The sequence below is a fragment of the Diospyros lotus genome, chromosome 15 (genome assembly GCF_014633365.1).
Source record: "Diospyros lotus cultivar Yz01 chromosome 15, ASM1463336v1, whole genome shotgun sequence".
Lineage (NCBI taxonomy): Eukaryota > Viridiplantae > Streptophyta > Magnoliopsida > Ericales > Ebenaceae > Diospyros > Diospyros lotus.
The window spans coordinates 6,495,114-6,514,281 of NC_068352.1; the positions used below are offsets into that span (position 1 = coordinate 6,495,114).

The window sequence follows — 19,168 nt, forward strand, 5'->3', positions numbered from 1 at the left end:
TGAGCATGTAGTTAGGTATCTTATAACCTTTTTAGCAACCCTCTAGTGGTCCAAACTTGGATTACTCTGATATCTTCCCAACATTCCTACTGCAAATGCAATATCAAGTCTTGTGCAAACTTAAGCATACATTAGGCTTCCAACAGCTAAAGCATATAGGATGTTGTGCATTTATTCCATTTCAAGTTCATTTTTCGAGTATTGGTTCAAATTGAACCTGTCATTCTTTACAATTGATGCTACACTCGGTGCACAATCTTTCATCTGAAATCTCTCTAAAACTTTGTTGATATAAGTCTTTTGAGACAATCCCAAAATGTCTCGAGATCTTTCCCTATGGATCTTTATGCCAATGACATAAGATGCCTTACCCATATCTTTCATATCAAAGTGTTTAGAGAGAAATTGCTTCACCTAATGTAATAATCCCTTATCATTAGTTGCAATAGGATATCATCCACATGTAGGACAAAGAAACATATTTTGCTCCCACTGACCTTTTGGTATACACATTGATCCATGACATTCTCTACAAAACTGAAGGAAGATATCACATCATGAAATTTTAAATACCATTGTTGGGAGGCTTGTTTCAATCCATATATGGATTTCTTAAGCTTGCATACCAAATGCTCACCATTACTAGAGGAGAATCCTTCTGGTTGTTTCATATAGACCTCTTCCTCTAGATCTCTATTAAGGAATGTAGTTTTCACATCCATTTAATGCAATTCCAAATCAAAATGTATTACTAATGTCATTATCACATGGAAGGAATCTTTCTTAGATACAGGAGAAAAGGTCTCCGTATAATTGATTATCTCCTTTTGAGTAAATCTCTTAGCAACAAGTCTTGTTTTATATCTCTCAATGTTTCCTAATGAGTATTTCTTAGTCTTAATAACCCATTTACAGCCTATGACCCTTGCCTCATTAGGTAACTCAACAAAATCCCAGACTCAATTAATTACCATGAAATCCATCTCATCTTTCATAGTATCATACCACAATTTGGATTCTTTATAACTCATGGCTTGTGAAAACATTTCAGGATCATTTACAACTCAAATGTTATAGTCAGTTTCTTAAATATACACAACATAGTCACTAGGAATGGCTGATTTCTTCATTCTAGTTGATCTTCTTAATGTTTTGTCAATGTCCTCCTAAGAAGTATCTTGCACAACTAGTTATTCAACAGCATTCTGCTAGGAGTATCTTGCACAACTAGATTATTATCAGTAGTTTGTGGAACATCAAAGCTTAGATGTATAACACCCAATTGATCTTGAGGGACACTATGAACTTTAATCAGTCTTTCACTTGAAATGGGAGTTTAAGTATCTGAATAATCTTTCTCAGAAGAAGCTAAATTTTGAGATTGATTACTCCCACTGATCAAGTCACTCTCAAGAAATTTTGCATTTCTTGATTTCACAATCCTAGTTGAAAGGGAATGCCAACTCTTGGTATATCAATGCAAGGGTTTTACCGATTTTTAAAACTTTTTCGAAAACTCATACAAAACGTAGTGTAAATAAAATAGAATCGCCTTGCAAGACTCGGTATCGGCGACCATATGCAATACAAAATCAAACCACACCATAGGGGGGTAAGATATACCTCACTGGAAGTTTGTTTTCGAAGTATAGGTTGGAACTCCTCCTGGGACAGCAACACTTGCACACCAACAACTCTTGAACGGCTCCACCGAGCAGTCACCTACTACTCTAAACAGCAATTTGGATAACCAATCCGTCCCTGAAAATATGAGGGACCTAGTTAATCCACGCTCCAAGTAGAGGCTGAGACCAATAAGAATGTCTATGTGCTAGCCAGGCTTTTATTGGTGATTAAGCTGGAAATGGTTCAATATCAAGAGATACCTAATCCAAATAATCTCATTGTTGGATTGATGTTTGTGTTATAATAGCAATGAATAATCGAGCAAAAGAGGAGCTAAGTTAGCAAGGGTTGAAGGCTCTATATATGAAAGAGAAAATGCATTGGCTAAGAAAGATAAACACGTAACAATTACAAAATCAAAAGCCACTTGCATTTTTTTTCCTCTTTATATATGGAATGGACAAAACCCTAAACGTCCATTAGATGAGACAAACAACGAGAAGAGAAAAAAGGGACAAAGGGGAGACAACTAGGATTCAGGTTGTAGTTCCCTTCGTCATCTCATCATCCTTCTTCACCAAGTAGCCCCAATTCTGTTATAGAAATGACAAAATGGTTGTGCGAATTACAACCCTCTACGATAGAAACAGTTGATTGTTCTAAAAGGATTGTTGATCGTTTGGCACAAACCGGTCGACCAGTTCTAAACCTGTCAACTAGTTTGGCTCTAATCCAATCGAAAGCCTCTAAGGTAGGTCAACCAGTTCTGTTCCTTTTATCCAAGTTTCTGGAAATTGCATCTAGGCTTGCTATTAACTCTTAATGACCATTTCATCTCATGATGAAACCTAGGCCCCCGTTAACTCTTAACGGCATGCATGTCAACTCTTAACAATTGCTCCAATCAATTTAATCATTGAACTCTATTCGTTAACTCTTAACAGTGACATTATTAACTGTTAATGATGATTATAATTTTTATCACTTAGTCAATTACTACATTCGGATATGCGTGTCACCTTCTAGGTTCACCATTAAGTAGCAATTAAGACACGTCAAACTCTTTGACGTCGATAAAACACTTTGGTCTATAACGAGGATCTCTCTATCTCCTCGATGTACCCTCGAAAGATCCTAAGTGACAACTAGCATTATGTCAGGACAATTCTACTAGTAATAAAGTCATACTTCAATAGAGAACCTATTTGGGCTTTCGATTCCCATGTATTATAATCTCTCCATTAACTAACATCTTGATCAAGTGAGAGTCATGGATTGATTAAATTTACTAGCTCAATAGTTATGCTTGATAGAATGGAAGTGTTATGGCACATACCAAAAAGTGGGTGAATTGAGATATTTATAAAATTAACTTGCAAAACCTGAGAAATATGAAATCTTTTTCAATGAAAGATTGATGTGTCAAACAAGTGAGGAATGGATAGGTGCTAGACAATAAAAAAGAAATTAAAGAACACAAGAACACCAAGATGTATAATGGTTCAGTTTAACCAAACCTAGTCCACTACCTTAACTCTTCACTAAGGATTTTGATATGAATCCACTAAAAAACCCCTTTTAAGCCTAATAGGTCCTCTAATAAAAAAAACTAGGTATTACAACCTCTTACACATAATGTAGGCCCTTTAGCTCTTACTAGGAAATTCAATACAAATGTAAAAGGGAGATTCTAAGAGTTTTACATCTTAGTTATAGGTTATCTTAATGAAACAAAAGGCTTTGGAATGATATATCAATTGAATACAACAAAAGTCTTACTAATAAAAATGAGAGAATACAAATTAAACACAATAAAAGCTCTTGAGCACTTGGTAGATGAACAATAAGTTCTTCTAAACTCTTTAAATGAGCCACCAACCTCCTATTTATAGTTAATGGTGAGTAGATACAAAAATCACACCGTTGGTAGTGGTTAGGAGCATTAAATGCATCCAAAAAACTAGTCGTTATGAGTTTTTGGGTAACAAGCTGTTGACATAAAAAATGAGTTAGTCGATAGATTCAAGTTAATATATACCAGGTAGTCGATAGATTATTAGGCATCTGTCGACAGATGCATGAAATGATTTTGCATGCATTCTATCTATCGACATAATCCTTGACATAGTCGACAGATTGAAGCAAAATTGGAAAATTTTAGAGAAACAAGCTTACTGTATGTCAACAATTTCTTGGTCATCTGTTGACAGAATACGTGTTTTGGCAACAGATTCATGTGTTTTCAAAACACGTATTCTGTCTGTTGACAAAATGATTGGAGATGGTCGATAGATGCTTGCTTTTATCGTCAAGCCAATGTTTGGAGAATATTTTAAAATTTAATTCTTTATTTTTTCAATCTCCAAATTCATGAGCAACATATATATATATATATATATTGGAAAATACTTTGACTAACATTCTTGAAGTTTTGAGACCCAAAATGGATTTTTATCAAAATAATTTACTTGGAAATTATTCCTTGAAATTGATTTTTATTTTAGATACATAGATGAGTTTTGAATTTCGAAATCAAGATATTTTTTTTATTTTGTCATTGTCAAAACTATGATCACAAGAGTAAAATATCAATGCCAAGATCTAGTGTGGTGTGATCGAGATGACACATCAAAACTTTTTCCAACATCAGAAACACATTTCCAATCATGTGTACCTTGGGCAGGGGTTTGTATAATCACAACCACTATTGATCACATAAGATAAGATGTTCACCTCACAACGGAGATCGATAGATTTCATTAACAATCACTTATCTCCATACGCTACTGCATAGAGACCACATAATGCATCTCCCACCCGGTAACCGGGTGGTTCTTAACAAAGGCAAATCTCAGGCACCAACATATAAGACAACTATGTTGTCTCCAGTCTAAGGACCAGAAACATAATCAAGGCCAGTGACAGATCATAGATCCTCTCAGCCATGTGATCTATCATTTGCGTCACATTTAGTAGATATTCTACAAATATCTACCCACATGTTTACTATTTTCATCTCATAAATTATGGCATGCGACTCACCATCATTTATCATTAGCATCTCATACTAATCAAAAGTTGTAACCCATGCGTCAGTTCATAATAGATTAATCATAGAAATTTTCTAAAAAACCTAAAGAAAGAAAATAATTTTAAGAAATTCTTAATCTAAAAGTTTTTGTCACATATTCTTAACACGTAAGAATAAGACTATCATCAGAAAATCTAAAGGTTCATTCATATAGTTGATTGGAGAAGTATGAATGAAGATGACTTTAAAATATATAAATATATTTTATTATATTTGCAAGATTTACATCATTAGTTCCCATAATACAACCGCTAAATGCCATCTAAATTTAGCATTAGAGCACTAACACTAACACTAGTGATGTATGATGGATAATAAAATCTATATCCCTTGGATTTTTTCACATATCTAATGAAATATCCACTTACAATCCTTGGGTCTAATTTTCTTTCTTGTGGATTATAAACTCTTACTTCAGACAGGCATTCCCAAGTGTGTATATGTCGCAAACTCGGTTTCCAACTCTTAAATAACTCAAATGGCGTCTTAGGGACATTCTTGGTTGGAACGTGATTTAATATATTCCCAAGTGTGTATATGTCTATTTGTCCCTACTTCTCTATCTTTTTCTCCCTCCCCTCGGTTGTCTATTTGTCCTTGTCTCTTTATTTTTTTCTCTGACTAATATATCTAACAACTAGCAATCGTTGACATTGTACCTGGTCACTGACAAGTTAGCGATAGAGTTATAGATATGCTTATATATTTATATATATTTAAGAATATAAAAGTTTATATAATACAATTATATATAATATATAATTTATAATAGAAAAAATTATTCATTAAAAATAGATTTGAAGCAAAATATATGTTACACTTTGTGCTATAAAGTATAATTAATTATACTTTTTTATTATAATTTTTTAATAAATTTATTTACCCAAATAATGGCATGTCCTTTTAGTCATTTTACAACTTTTCATAACTTATAAATTTTTCTTTATTAAACACATAATTTTATAACTAATAACTTAAAATACAAAGGATAAATAATTCATTTAGATTAAAACACTATATAACTTTAAACTCTATTTAAAAAAGGCTTAGCGGTTCTCTTTGCTATTTTTATACCCTTTTCAATTTTTCTAAATAGTAAAACGCATTTATTTTCATATTTTCAAAAAAAATATTTTCAAAAGCAAAAAAAAAATTATAAATAAAACTCAAAACAACAAGTTTTGATTATTTTCATCACAAACACGCTTAAAATTTTCAAAACTCGAAAAACATTACAAACAAAAAGAATGCATTTTCAGCAATTTTAAAACTGACACTCAAAATATAAAATTAAAAATGAATTTAAAATTAAAAATTAAAATAGAGGACAGCATTTAACTATTTTCCAAAAAAAAAAAGAAAGGAGGGCAACCAGCGTATGAGTAGCTGACCATCATCAATTCATCATCAACAATCAGACTTGAAGATGATTGAATTTCCATTAGGTGGCCAACCCATTTCAAACAACAATCTCACCACCATCGCACAAAACTCAAAGCCAAATTCATTTAACTGTCTTACAATTAACATGGCATCAGATGACTGAGAAGCAGTTAGGCCAAGCGTTAACATCCCAAGATGCACATCTCACTTTGAACCAAAGCAAAGCTGTTCGATTCTGGGTCACCCTCCGAGCCCCGAACTTCACCTTCCTGACTTCTTCTGCACACCATCAGCCTGGTCATCTCTCTCTCGCCATGCCCATCGGTGCCTTTATTTACATGCCAGATTCATGGATTAAATCCATTTTGATTGCCGTCATCCAATTTTCAGATGATTACTTCTTCTTCTTCTTCTTCGCGATGACTTCTCGTTCCTTCTTTACATCCGACTGGTCCTGCACTTCTGGAAATATTGCAGTTTCAGTTCCGTCGACCGGAGAAGATAGAATAATGGTGGCCACCGGCCGGAGCAGGCCGCCACGCTCTCCGCCGTCGTCGCTCTTGATAACAATGGCGATGAGGATGTCCCGAGCGAGATGGTTCTTCTTCCTGAGGAGAGTGTTCCATTACCAAAACGGGTCGAGGTCGGATCTCGGGTCCAACCCACTGAACACCATTTCCTGGATGGTGCTGGAGTACATCGCCTTGGTCGTTCAGATCATCATCACGACATACACTCTCGCCGTCTCCCGGTCGGAGCGGCTGGTCTGGCCCATGAGAATGTGGGCTTTCGGGTACGATCTGGGCTGCGTCCTCAACCTCCTGATGCTCTACTGGCGTTACTGGGTCGTCCACCGGGCCCAACCCGACGAAGATTCCGGGACACCGCCTTTGATGAACAGATGCCGGACGGGTCTGGACCTGTTCTTCGCGATCTGGTTCGTGATGGGCAACGTCTGGGTGTTCGATTCTCGCTTCGGGTCTTTCCGGCAGGCTCCGAAGCTTCATGTCTTGTGCATTTCGCTGTTGGCCTGGAATGCAGTGGCCTATTCTTTCCCGTTCCTGCTGTTCGTGTTGCTGTGTTGCTGCGTGCCGGTCGTGAGCATCGTCGCCGGATACAATATCAACGTCGGAGGTTCAGATCGAGGGGCTTCCGAGGATCAAATCTCAGGTCTACCCAGTTGGAGATATAAGGATTCGGATGATAGTTTGGAGCTCGGAAAATCAGTCAAGAACAATGAAAATCCGGTAAGTTGCAGTTAGGGGACTCGTAAACTAGTCAATTGGGCTTTGGATCGAATATAATTGGGAATAGGATGTAAACAGGTGTTCATAGATCCCAATTAATTTATTTAAAGTAAAAATAAATACAAAAACGAGATATAAATATAACATTTTCTTGAAAATTTATCAAAATAAGTATATAAATAAGGTTAATTTGAATCCATTTACATCCTCAAATGAGAAGAACATCTTTATTGGTAAAATTATTGAAAGGATTATTGAAACTAATTTATGAACCAAAGGTAAAATCTAAACTAGTTGGTAAGTAAAGGGTAAATTTTATGGAGGCCTCGGTGATTTACTTTTGATATTTAAAGTTTTTATAATTTATTTTTTTAAACACATTTTGCAAGGTAAATGTATTTTGATAAAATAGAATGAATCGTTTTGAAAATAAAAACAACAAATAATGTGAAAGTCGAAAAATCGTAACCTTAAAATATAAGTGAGATAAGAAAAATTGACTTAAATCGTGTGGTGATAGATGACATAATTAATTTAAAAAAAGAAAAGAAAATTAGTTTGCTAGTCTTATGTGGTCTTTTGATGGTTTCGTTTATTTATATCTTTCGTATCTTTGTACAAATCACCCATAAAAATTAAAATGTGCTAATCTTATATAGAATTGATGGATTCATTTATTTGTATATTTTGCGGGTTACTATAAATCATACATTTTTGTTTTTCATATAACTTGATTGCTTTCTCTCAAGTAACACTAATGGTTATCGAATTGTTGTCATTCTAAACTATACTAAGGTGAGTCTATTCATGGGTTGTGTTCTCAATTAGCTTAGGTCTCATGTCTATATATATATAGATAGTATTTGTTAATTAAGATATAAGTTGAAAAAAATAGAATATAAAAATTATTTCAGACAAAAGTATTTTATATTGTGTTTGTTAAATTTATCTAGCGACTTTTAGAAAATAAGTCACATGATTTCTTATCTAGTATTTTTCAGATATGTTTATCTTTCTTTTCCTTAGATAAGCATATCTTGGATCTTACATGACTTCTTATTTGGTATTTTTTAGATATTTTTATCTCTCTCCCTTGTAGATAAACATATATTAAATCTTACATGTAAGAAAAAATAACACATATGTCATCTAGTGTAACAATAACAACATATCCAACATTTATCAAACTATGTGGGGTCAGTTACATGAATTCTAGACTTTCATATATTTTTGTCTTTTGTTATATCTACATTTAGGCCTATACACTTCATATCAAACTTTAATGTCTCTCCCAAAGTTTTCTTGGGTTTGCCTCTATCTCTTTTTTTGACTAATTGTTACATTTCATCAACTCTCCTCATAAGAGCGTCTCTTGGTCTTCTTCTCACATGATCAAACCATCTTAGTTTAGTCTCTCTCATATTCTTCTCGATTGGCACTACTCTTACCTTATTACGAATAACTTCATTTCTAATTTTATATTTTCTTATATAGCAGCACATCTATCTTAGCATCCTCATCTCCGCTACGCTCGTCTTTTGGTCATTCTGGTATTTGACTGTCCAACATTCTGAGTCATACAACAAAACTGGTCTTATAGTTGTTCTATAGAATTTTTCTTTCAATTTTAATGGGTTTTACCATCACATAACACCCCCAATATATTTCTCCATTTTAACCAACCTGCCTTAATTCTATTCGTGACATTCTTGTGAATTTCTCCATCTTTTTGAATTACTGATCCTAAATTTCAAAAATGGTATTTTTTTTTTTTTGTATGATTTGGTCTTCCAATTTTATTATAACATCATCCACTCTTGCATTCTTACTAAATTTACATCCATATATTTTGTTTTCCTTCTACTTAATTTAAATTCCTTAGATTCTAAATTGTTTCACACAACTTAAGCTTAGTGTTCACTCTTTCTTTTGTTTCATCCACCAACACCATGTCATCTATAAATAGCATACACCATGGCACCTATGTTTGAATGTGTTTAGTGAGTTTATCTATTATTAAAGCACATAAGTATGGATTTAGTGCAGAATCTTGATATAGCCCCATTGTAATTTTAAACGATTTAGTATCCCCTTCGCATGTTCTAACATTTGTCTTTGCACTGTGATACATGTCCTTAAGGACTTGTATATAGGCTATTTGGACTCTTTTTTTCTCTAAAATCCTTCATAATACTTCTCTAATAACCCTGTCATATGAATTTTCTAGATCTATAAATACCATATGCAGGTCCTTCTGATGATCCCGATACCTTTCCATTAGGCGCCTCAGTAGGTATATAGTTTTCATTGTTGACCTATCAGGTATGAAACCAAACTAATTTTTTGAGACGTTTGTTTCTTTTCTGAGCCTCTACTCTATTATTCTTTCCAGAGTTTCATGGTATGGAGTTAATTCCTCTATAATTTTGACAATTTTGAACATCTTCTTTATTCTTGTATATAAGAACCAAAGTACTATTTATCTACTCATCTAGCATCTTTTTTTATTTAAGAATCGCGTTAAATGATTTCGTTAGCCAGGAGATGCCCTCTTCTCCTATGAATTTTCATGCTTCTATTGGTATATTATCCGGTTCCACCGCCTTATATTTTCATCTTTTTTAATGTTTATCTTATTTTTTTTAAACGTATGCGTCGATAAAATGTATAGCTCACGTTCCCTTTGGAGTTACTAAGATATCCCAACCTAATTCTTGTGTTTCTACCATCATTGAATAATTTTATAAAATACTTCTTCCATCTCTCCTTAATCGCTCCCTCATTCACTAATACATTTTGATTTTCATCTTTTATGCATTTCACTTGATTTAGATCCATTGTTTTTCTTTCTCTTGCTTTAACTAATTTATATATATCCTTTTTTCTATCTATTGTATCAGGTCGTTTATATAGATTCTTATATGTTTTTTACACTGCTTCACTGATAGCTTTTTTTGCTATCTTTTTCACTCCTTTATAATTTTTTAGGTTTTCTTCATTGCTACACTAATATACAGCCTTATAACAAGTTTTCTTATTTCTAATTTTTAATTGTATCTCTTCATTCTACCACCAAGACTCCTTAAGGTTTGGGACTCTACCATTTGTCTCTCTAAGGACTACCTTTGTTGTACTTTTCAGGGCAATAGCCATTTCCCTCCACATTTGGTTTGCCTGTCATTCTCTATTCCATTCCCTTCTACTCCTTAATTTTTCTTTGAAGATTAATTGTTTCTCCCATTTTAAATCCCACCACCTAATTTTTGGATTTTATTTTATGTGATTTTTTCTCTTACAATTTTTTACTTGGACGTCAAGTACCAAAAGTCTATGTTGAGTAGTCAAACACTCTCTCGGTATCACCTTACAATCCCTACAACATAATCAATCCTCTTGTTTCATGAGGAAGTAATCTATTTGGGTGTTTGATGTGACATTTTTATATATGATTAAGTGTTCGTCTCATTTTTTGAACCTAGTATTGGTTATGATGAGCCCATATGCCGTAGCAAAATCTAGATTAGACTTACTCTCATTATTAATTTCTCTAAATTCATACCCTTCATGTACCTCTCTATAGTCTTTTTCATCTCTACTCACATGACCATTTAAGTTACCTCCTATAATCACTTTCTCTCTTTTTGATATCATTTGTATGAATCCCTTTTAAGTTCTCTCAAAATTTTGCTTTTATCTCCTCACCAAACTCTGCTTGTGGTGCATATGTACTAAAGATATTCATAGTCATTATTCTTAGACCAACCTTCATCATAATAATCATATCCCATATTCTCTTTACATCTACTACCTCATTTACTAAGCTTTTATCCATAATAATCCCCATTCCATTTTTCGTTCGATCATTTTTTGTGTACCATATTTTATATCTAGTTTCTGATAAAGTTTTTTCTTTTTTTCTTACCCATCTCGTCTCTTGAAGGCACAAAATATTAATATTTCTCCTAATCATCACATCTACAACTTCCATAGTTTTACCTGTTAATGTTCTTTTGTTCCATGACCCAATACTTAATCTGTGATTTTGATTTTAACTTTGAATTTGATTTTGTTTTTGATTTTGTTTTTTATTTTGGTTTTGATTTTGAACTAGCTTCTTTACTCGCATCCGTCTAAGCAAATGCGAGGACCCTTACTCATTTTTCATTACATTCGGGAGTCGATGTAGCGACCCTAACTTAGTTGACACTACATGCAAGTAGTGTAGCGCATCACTATGAAGGGTTACACTCCAACGGTTTTTTATAGTTTGCTAGAGTTCATGTTTTGGATCTGACTAGGTTTTATGTTGGTTTTCGGGTACCTAACACAACCCTCCTTCTTTATCCGGGCTTGGGACCGACAGTGATAACATCCCCAAGAAGAGTTATATGTCCTCAAGTGTATTCTAAAAAAAAAAATTAACAAATAATTTAATAAAAATTTTGGAATGCTTCTCAGTCTTATCATGATTATTTTATATCTTGGTTCGAAAAGTATTCTAATCTTATCTTGATACAACCTTATCTTACTCATTTTAACAAATGTTATCTTAATACTGCATCGTTTTTTCAAAAGAAGTTTTCACAACATGATTAAAATGTGATGCATAGACTAACAATTTAATTTGTGTTGTTATTTACAGGAATGTTGTATTTGTCTATGCAAATTCAAAGAGAAAGAAGAGATAAGGCAGCTTCCTTGTTGCCATATATTTCATCTAAAGTGTGTGGATCAATGGCTTAGGATTATATCTTCTTGTCCCCTTTGTAAACAAGAAATAAATAGGTAACTAACTCTAAATGCATTTACCACACAAAAATTATCAAACTTTTGTATGTATTTCCTTACTCTACATTCATTTCAAATGTTTAAAGTGTAAAGATTAATTTTAATTCACTTAATTCATAGTTTATATAACATTTTTGGGTTGACATGTGTTGAGTTCATGTATTAATAATGTTTTGATGATGATGTTGATGATCAAGTATTAATGCAAAATTTTAATTTTATATCAAATATTTGAGTGATCCCCTTGTACATGATTCAAGAGAATTCTTAATTACTCAAGTAGGAACTTTAATATTAATATAAGATTGTTTTAACTATTTTTCAAGTCACCACTTGAATGAACTTATGTTAGGTATCATGTAGAACAATTTTGGGCTAACTCAAATCGAGTATTCAAACAAACTTGATAAGATTCAATCGAGTATCAGCTTGTTAATCTTAAATAGTTATGTGAATCATCCAATTGAGTGTTCAATTAGTTTTCAAGTATTTGAATAAATACTCAAATAAAGCATATTCACCAATCGATTGAAGATAATGTGCTAAAATATCAAGTTTTAATGCTTTTATATCAAATCGATTTAATAATTAATCCAATCGAGTGATGGAATTGTTGAAGGATATTATAAGTCTATAGTTTATGTGATAATTGTGACTCAAAATCTTAATTTATCTGTGATTGGGTTTTCTAATTTGATTGTGATTATAATTTTGAATTTGAATGTGATTAAAATGTTATCAAATTCAATTTTATGTAGGATTTATCTCATTTAGAGGAATATTCTCATGAATTATTTTCTGATTAGGATATGATTTCTTGTATACATTTATAAATGATTTTAAGTCTATAAATAAGTGTCCGATCACATGGAATTTGTGTGCGGTAATATCACTTTTCTACTAACAATTATTTACTTGGTGATATTTTGTTCTTTCTATCCGTGATTTTTCCTGATTTGGGTTTTCCATATAAAATTATGTGTTCATATATATGATTGATGGTTTGATCGTGGTTTTTATTCTATCCAAATTTCGTAACAGTTTAAGTTAGCAGTCAAGTAGGTTAAGCTCTAGTCGAATACTTCAAACAAAACAAAGAGCAGGCTTTTGCATCTGTTTATCAAATCAACTGTTAGAAATTATATACTTCAGTGATAACATGAAAAACTAAATATCAAAAGTAGTTCAATTGTGTGTTCTTTCTAAAGTATATTTGCGAATCGATTGAAAGCTAAATGATTTTCAAGTAGTGTTATTCAACCAATCAGTATGTATAATAACCCAGTTGAGTGAATTAGCATGGACATAGAGTTGGTCTTTATAGTCTAAAAAGTAATTAATTGAGTATTCATTAAATAGCGTGAAGCTTATGCTCAATCGATTGACAAATATGACAACTCAAGTATGTGCTAAATTAAACTGATTATCCTTATTTTTCACTCGAGTATTTGTGTGACGAATTTGAAAAATATAACTGCTATCTATCTGTTACATAGAGAGTTCAGAAATGACAGTTTTGAACGTTTGAGTTTTATTTCTTTATTTTACATGGTTTGATTGTTGTTTATCTCGTAGAAAGAAAAATATGCTTATATCTTGTGCAAAACACTTTCTTCTTGAATATATATATATTTTGTATTACTAATTTGACTGTTATTAATCAAATCAAAGAAGTCTTTGAGTGTGCAGATAACATGTGAAGAAATTGAGCCTCAAAATATCTATTTAAGGCCAAGTGCTACATGAGAACATACTGCTAATGACAATCCAACTTTTATGTTATTACCTCGGCCAAAATTATACATATGGGCGCTTGAGTGTTTGCTTCCATATACTTTTATCACCTCAAGTCAAAACTTAGTTATGCTTCATGAAGACTTTCTAAAACCAGAACATGTCAAGAGATTAGAGTGTTTTGATTCCTATCATTTTCCCTTCTCTAGTACTAACCCCCATGAGCTTTGTTTTTATCATTTTGAGGGATATCTTGTTATGAGCTTATTTTGTAAACATCTTATTTCAACAAGTGACTGTAAAGGTTCTATCTAAAATCAGAACATGTCAAGAGATTGGAGTGTTTTGTTTCCTATCATTTTCACTTCTCTGGTACTAACCCTCATGAGCTTTATTTTTATCATTTTGAAGGATATCTTGTTGTATGATTGTTGTTATATCCTTAAAACAAAGGTTATTGCTACACTTATAAAAGCGGAGGTTCTAACTTATTTTTGAAAAGTTAAGGTTTCAGTTTAGTCTTTTAAAAAAATGGGGTTCCTATTTAGCCCATAAAAAATGGAGATTTCATCTATGCTTGTTAAAAGTTGGAATTCTGACTTAACCCAAGAAAAGTAGAGATTTCAATTGAGTTTGAAAAATAGTATATGGATTGTAGTTGATCTTTTAAAAGTCAATCCATTTAGTGGATGTTTTAAATTCTTATTGAGTCAAGATAGCAGAGTAGGTTTATTGGGCGAACCATTATAAATGTCTTGTGTCCTATGTTTCTTTCATGTGTTTTATTGATTTTTTATTTTCACTTGCTATGCTTTGTTCATTCATAAGTCAAACTTGATATTTTGATTTCAAGAATAATTATTTTAGTTATTACATTCTAAGTACAAATGTTTTCTCATAATTAGAATGATGAAATCATAAACATTGATATTTGAAAATCCTTATTCATTGCTTATGTGTCAATCATGGAAATGAAATAATTTCTTTAAAATAAATTTGGTATAAAATTTTCAATACAACTAATTCGCCCCTCTTCGATAGACACTCCCATATGTTCTTTCAATATTGAACCAATTTTTTTTTTCTATAAGTAAGAATTGATTGAAAAAAAACCCCAAGAGTTTACATCTTTAGCTAGGACTTATTCCGAACATCATAAAGAAAACTGAATAAAAAATGAAACAACAATATTCAAACTACCACTCGAGATAAAATTTTCCTCACAACATAATCAATAAATAAAATATGCTTGAAAAAGCCTCTAATGAAGTCGCACTTGAAAACAAAAGCCACACTTTATTTTATCTCCCTAAGCATTTTTAGGCTTTTAATGCGAATGTTAATATTTTATGATGAAAATATCCAATTACTCCTCTAAAAATAATGCTTAGAGATCACATAGGCTATAGTTTATTCTTTTCTTCTCATCCTTAAATATTATTTGACATTGACGCCAATATCAACATATTATCACGAAGACACCCAGTTACTCCTCAAATAATTGTTAAGAGTGCAAAAACATATTCTTTAAATCAATATTTTATGTGAAAGTTAACATTTTATGATGCTAACTCACAGTTGCTAAACAACTCAAAATATAGGAAGCTACCAATAATGCCACAACGCCATACTCTGCAATATCTGAGGAAATGATAAGGTAGACAACGATGTCCAGACAACACACTCAATCAAATGCATGAACTGACATTGAATGAAAATTAAACTCTTAATGACATGCTCAAACAACACACTAAATTAGATGCACCAACTAATATTGATCCAAAATTAAACTCCTAGTAACATTCAACTTGCGATAGTATATGCTATATACATTTGCTTGCCGTCAAAATTAAAATTATTCACAATTTTACATAACCCATTAAAATTTGTTTGTTGTACAAGACTTGATATTTTTGTATTATTTACAAATATTTATAAATCCTAAATTACAAGAATAATGTACAATTTAGGTGGTTTTACACCTATAGTTTAGGACCTATGGTTTGATTTTCAATTTTTTGTTTTGGGTTTTATTTTTTATTTTTTGAGAAATAATGAAAAAGATGTGCGTTCATTTCGTTTCCAAGGAAATTTTTTTATGACATTTGTTTTTTGTATTTTTCTTTCAAAATGTTATTTGAACACTATGATGCATGGAAATTTCTCGAAGGCATTGTTTCGAAATTTTCGAAAGGCTAAGAAATATTTTTGGTCTACTTTTGTAATATTACAAAAATATCGAAAACATGTTTCGGATTTAGAAATGCATTTCTATCCACGAATAAAGATGAAATTTTTTCTGTGTTTGGCTCAAAATTTTTAATTTTTTATAGAATTTCTTTTCAAAATTTATTTGAATTCATTATGCAATTTATGTTTATTTTTAAATTGAGTAACTATTTTTTATAATTTTTCCTATATTTTTTTATTTACACATTTCTCCCACATTTTTATTTTTTATTTAAAAAAAATTATATTTCCTTATTTTCTTTTCGTATCGTATCATATCCATTTCTCGTTTTTATTTTCGTACAACCTAGTTTGAATACTAATTCGTGACATTCTTGTAAAACTAATCGAATATTGTATTATATTTTATACTACAATAATTAAAAATATTATAAATAAATCTCCAAATAACATTTCTCTTCTTCTTATTTTATTGACTTACCCACCATTCTTTTTCAATTTCTCTTTTTCTTATTTTATTGGTAAGACTTACCAACCATTCTCTTTCATCAAAGCAATATTTGATAATTGAGCAATCACAAATCATTCTGATCCCATCATTGCGCACCACAAGTACACCCACTTTGTTGATGACAAATAAAAAATAAAAATACATATATAATATTTTTATTATACATTTAATAATATAGTAAAATAGGAAATAAACTTTTGTCAAACACAATAACTAGTCCTAGCATTTCAAATCGACCAATATATTAAAATTGAATAGACTGTAGTTGTGTAAAAAATCGAAATAAATCGATCAAATAAATCAATAATAAAAAAAACAAATATGAAAAAATTGAACCAATAGAAAAAATTGAAAAAAAAAACCCAAAAAACTGAACAAACAGAAAAAGTGAAAAAAAAATCAAAAAATCCAAATAAACTGATCCCCCTCCAAAAGAAAAAATTGAAAAAAATAAAAAATTTCGGTCATTTTAATTATTTTAATTTTTTTAAATATAAAAATTAAATCGAAAAATCAAAAGTACTCTTTTTTTTTTCTTTTTCTCGTTCTTTTCATTTTTCTATTGTAACCCAATTGTCATTGCTTTTGCCACCAGCTATGCAACCACCACTATTATTATCATCGAAACCAGTTCTCTCTACTCTCGTTTGGTGTGAAAAACTCTTCTTATTCTTCTCTCTTTTTGTTTCAAAGGGTCTGAAACCTTTTGTATTTGGGTTCACATTGACATTAGCAATGTGTGTCGGGGTGTCTCTCTCTCTCATATTTGAATCTAGATTTAGCTTCAAATGGTTCATCTCAAGTCCAAATCTAGGTTTGATAAACTTTTGGGCTATGAACCCAGATGGATCCATATGGGTTCATTGTAATTTATCATAATAAATTTGTCTAAATTCAAACAGTGTCACGAAACCTACTGGGTTAATCATCGATGTTGACAATGAATCCAAGGGATTTCATTATTTTTTATTTTTCTAAAATTAAAGAGAGAATAAAAGATAAAATAATTATTTTTACCCTTTCATTTAATATGAGGGGAGGTCATTGTTATTTTACTCTTATTTTTGAATTTGATGATGAAAACATTAGTTTTATATCTATTTATAAGATGAATTTTCTCTCAAATGAAAATCAGTTTTAACACTTCTTCAAATGCAAATTATTTCTTTCTCAAAATATCTTGATGGAGATTGAAAAAATGAAATTTTATGATTCAAAAGATTATCCAAAATGTGTTTTAAAATCGTTATTAAAGTGTTGGAGAAAATGAAACAAATTGTTTTAAAAAGCAAATGATGGCTTGTCGACCGGTTATGAGGAACTCTTAATCTCCTCTAGCCTTGCTATCAATCGGCTCTTATAAGCCTGTCGACTAGTCATTTTTTGGCTCTCAATCGTGAGCGGTCGACATGCACTACATACAAATCGGTTGACCATTTTTACTCCTAATGTCAAATCAATTTTCAAATTTCTGCACTAACCTGTTGACCGATTCTATGAATTTGTTGATTGTTTTTTTCACAAACTTCTCCATCAGCTAGTTTTGATGTCTCATTTAATGCCCCTAACTACCACCAACAGTCATATTTTTTGAAACACTTGTCGAACACTATAAATAGAGGGCTATTGGATCATTTAAAACTCTTAGAGAATTTATTACAAACATTTAATTATCCATCTATTCAAGAGCTCATTTTTTTTTTCAACCTTTTCTCTCTTTTAAGACTTTGTTCTACATCAGTATCTATTGCTTCAAACCTTGTATTATTTTGAGAGATCTTATGTGTCCATCTATTCCTTTTATTTTTCATTCTATTTTTTTTTTTTTGTTAAGCATTTCCATCAATTACCATCATTTATTTTATTCTCATTTTTTAGCAGAAAGATCTCAAATTTAATTAAATTTTTAAATAACCTAATTCACCCCTCTTGGCTTACAGTGCTATTGCTATACAATTATATCAGTCATTGTTATTTTTAAAACACGAGAGATAATTTTTGGGATTATGTCAAACTACAAGAATGATTATTGCAATTTTCCCTAAATTTATTTGGTGTCATATGTCTCTTTAATTATTGTTAAGAGGTTAAAAAGATGAATCATGAAAATTTGTGAGTGTAAATATAATTTTAAAAAATTCCTAAATTATCAATTAATTTTGGAGTATGGCTTGAGGGTATGCCATTTTGGGTTAGTCAAGTCTTCTTTATAAATAAATATTCATGGGTTAAAATTTGATAAATCACGCGGACAAGCATCACTATAATTTTAGTATTATTTGTATGCTTTCAATCTTATAAAGATGATTCCTAATGGTTTAACTTGGAAAACTAAAGTTGTATTCTCTTTAATTTTTAATTTTTAATTTTTAATTTTTAATTTTTAATTGGAAAACTAAAGTTGTGTTCACTTTAATTTTTAATTTTTAATTTTGAGTTTTGAATTTATTTTTTATTTTAGTAATCTATTTTTAGAAAATTAAAAATACATTCTCTTTGTTATTTTAAAAAATTATTTCTCAAAATAGAAAACTAGAAAATGCGTTCTTTTTGAAATTTTAAAAATATTTTTTAATGAGATTTTATTAAATGAATTTA

General features: G+C 31.2%; 1 protein-coding gene across 1 annotated transcript; it reads left to right on the plus strand.

Moving 5' to 3' along the window:
- The first annotated feature begins 6,180 nt into the window (after window positions 1–6,180).
- On the plus strand, window positions 6,181–12,364 carry LOC127791518 (E3 ubiquitin-protein ligase At4g11680-like). The gene is made up of 2 exons (XM_052321441.1): window positions 6,181–7,347; window positions 11,990–12,364. The coding sequence occupies exons 1-2, from the start codon at window positions 6,256–6,258 to the stop codon at window positions 12,134–12,136; spliced, it is 1,239 nt and encodes a 412-aa protein (XP_052177401.1). The 5' UTR covers window positions 6,181–6,255; the 3' UTR covers window positions 12,137–12,364.
- Window positions 12,365–19,168: the final 6,804 nt, after the last annotated feature.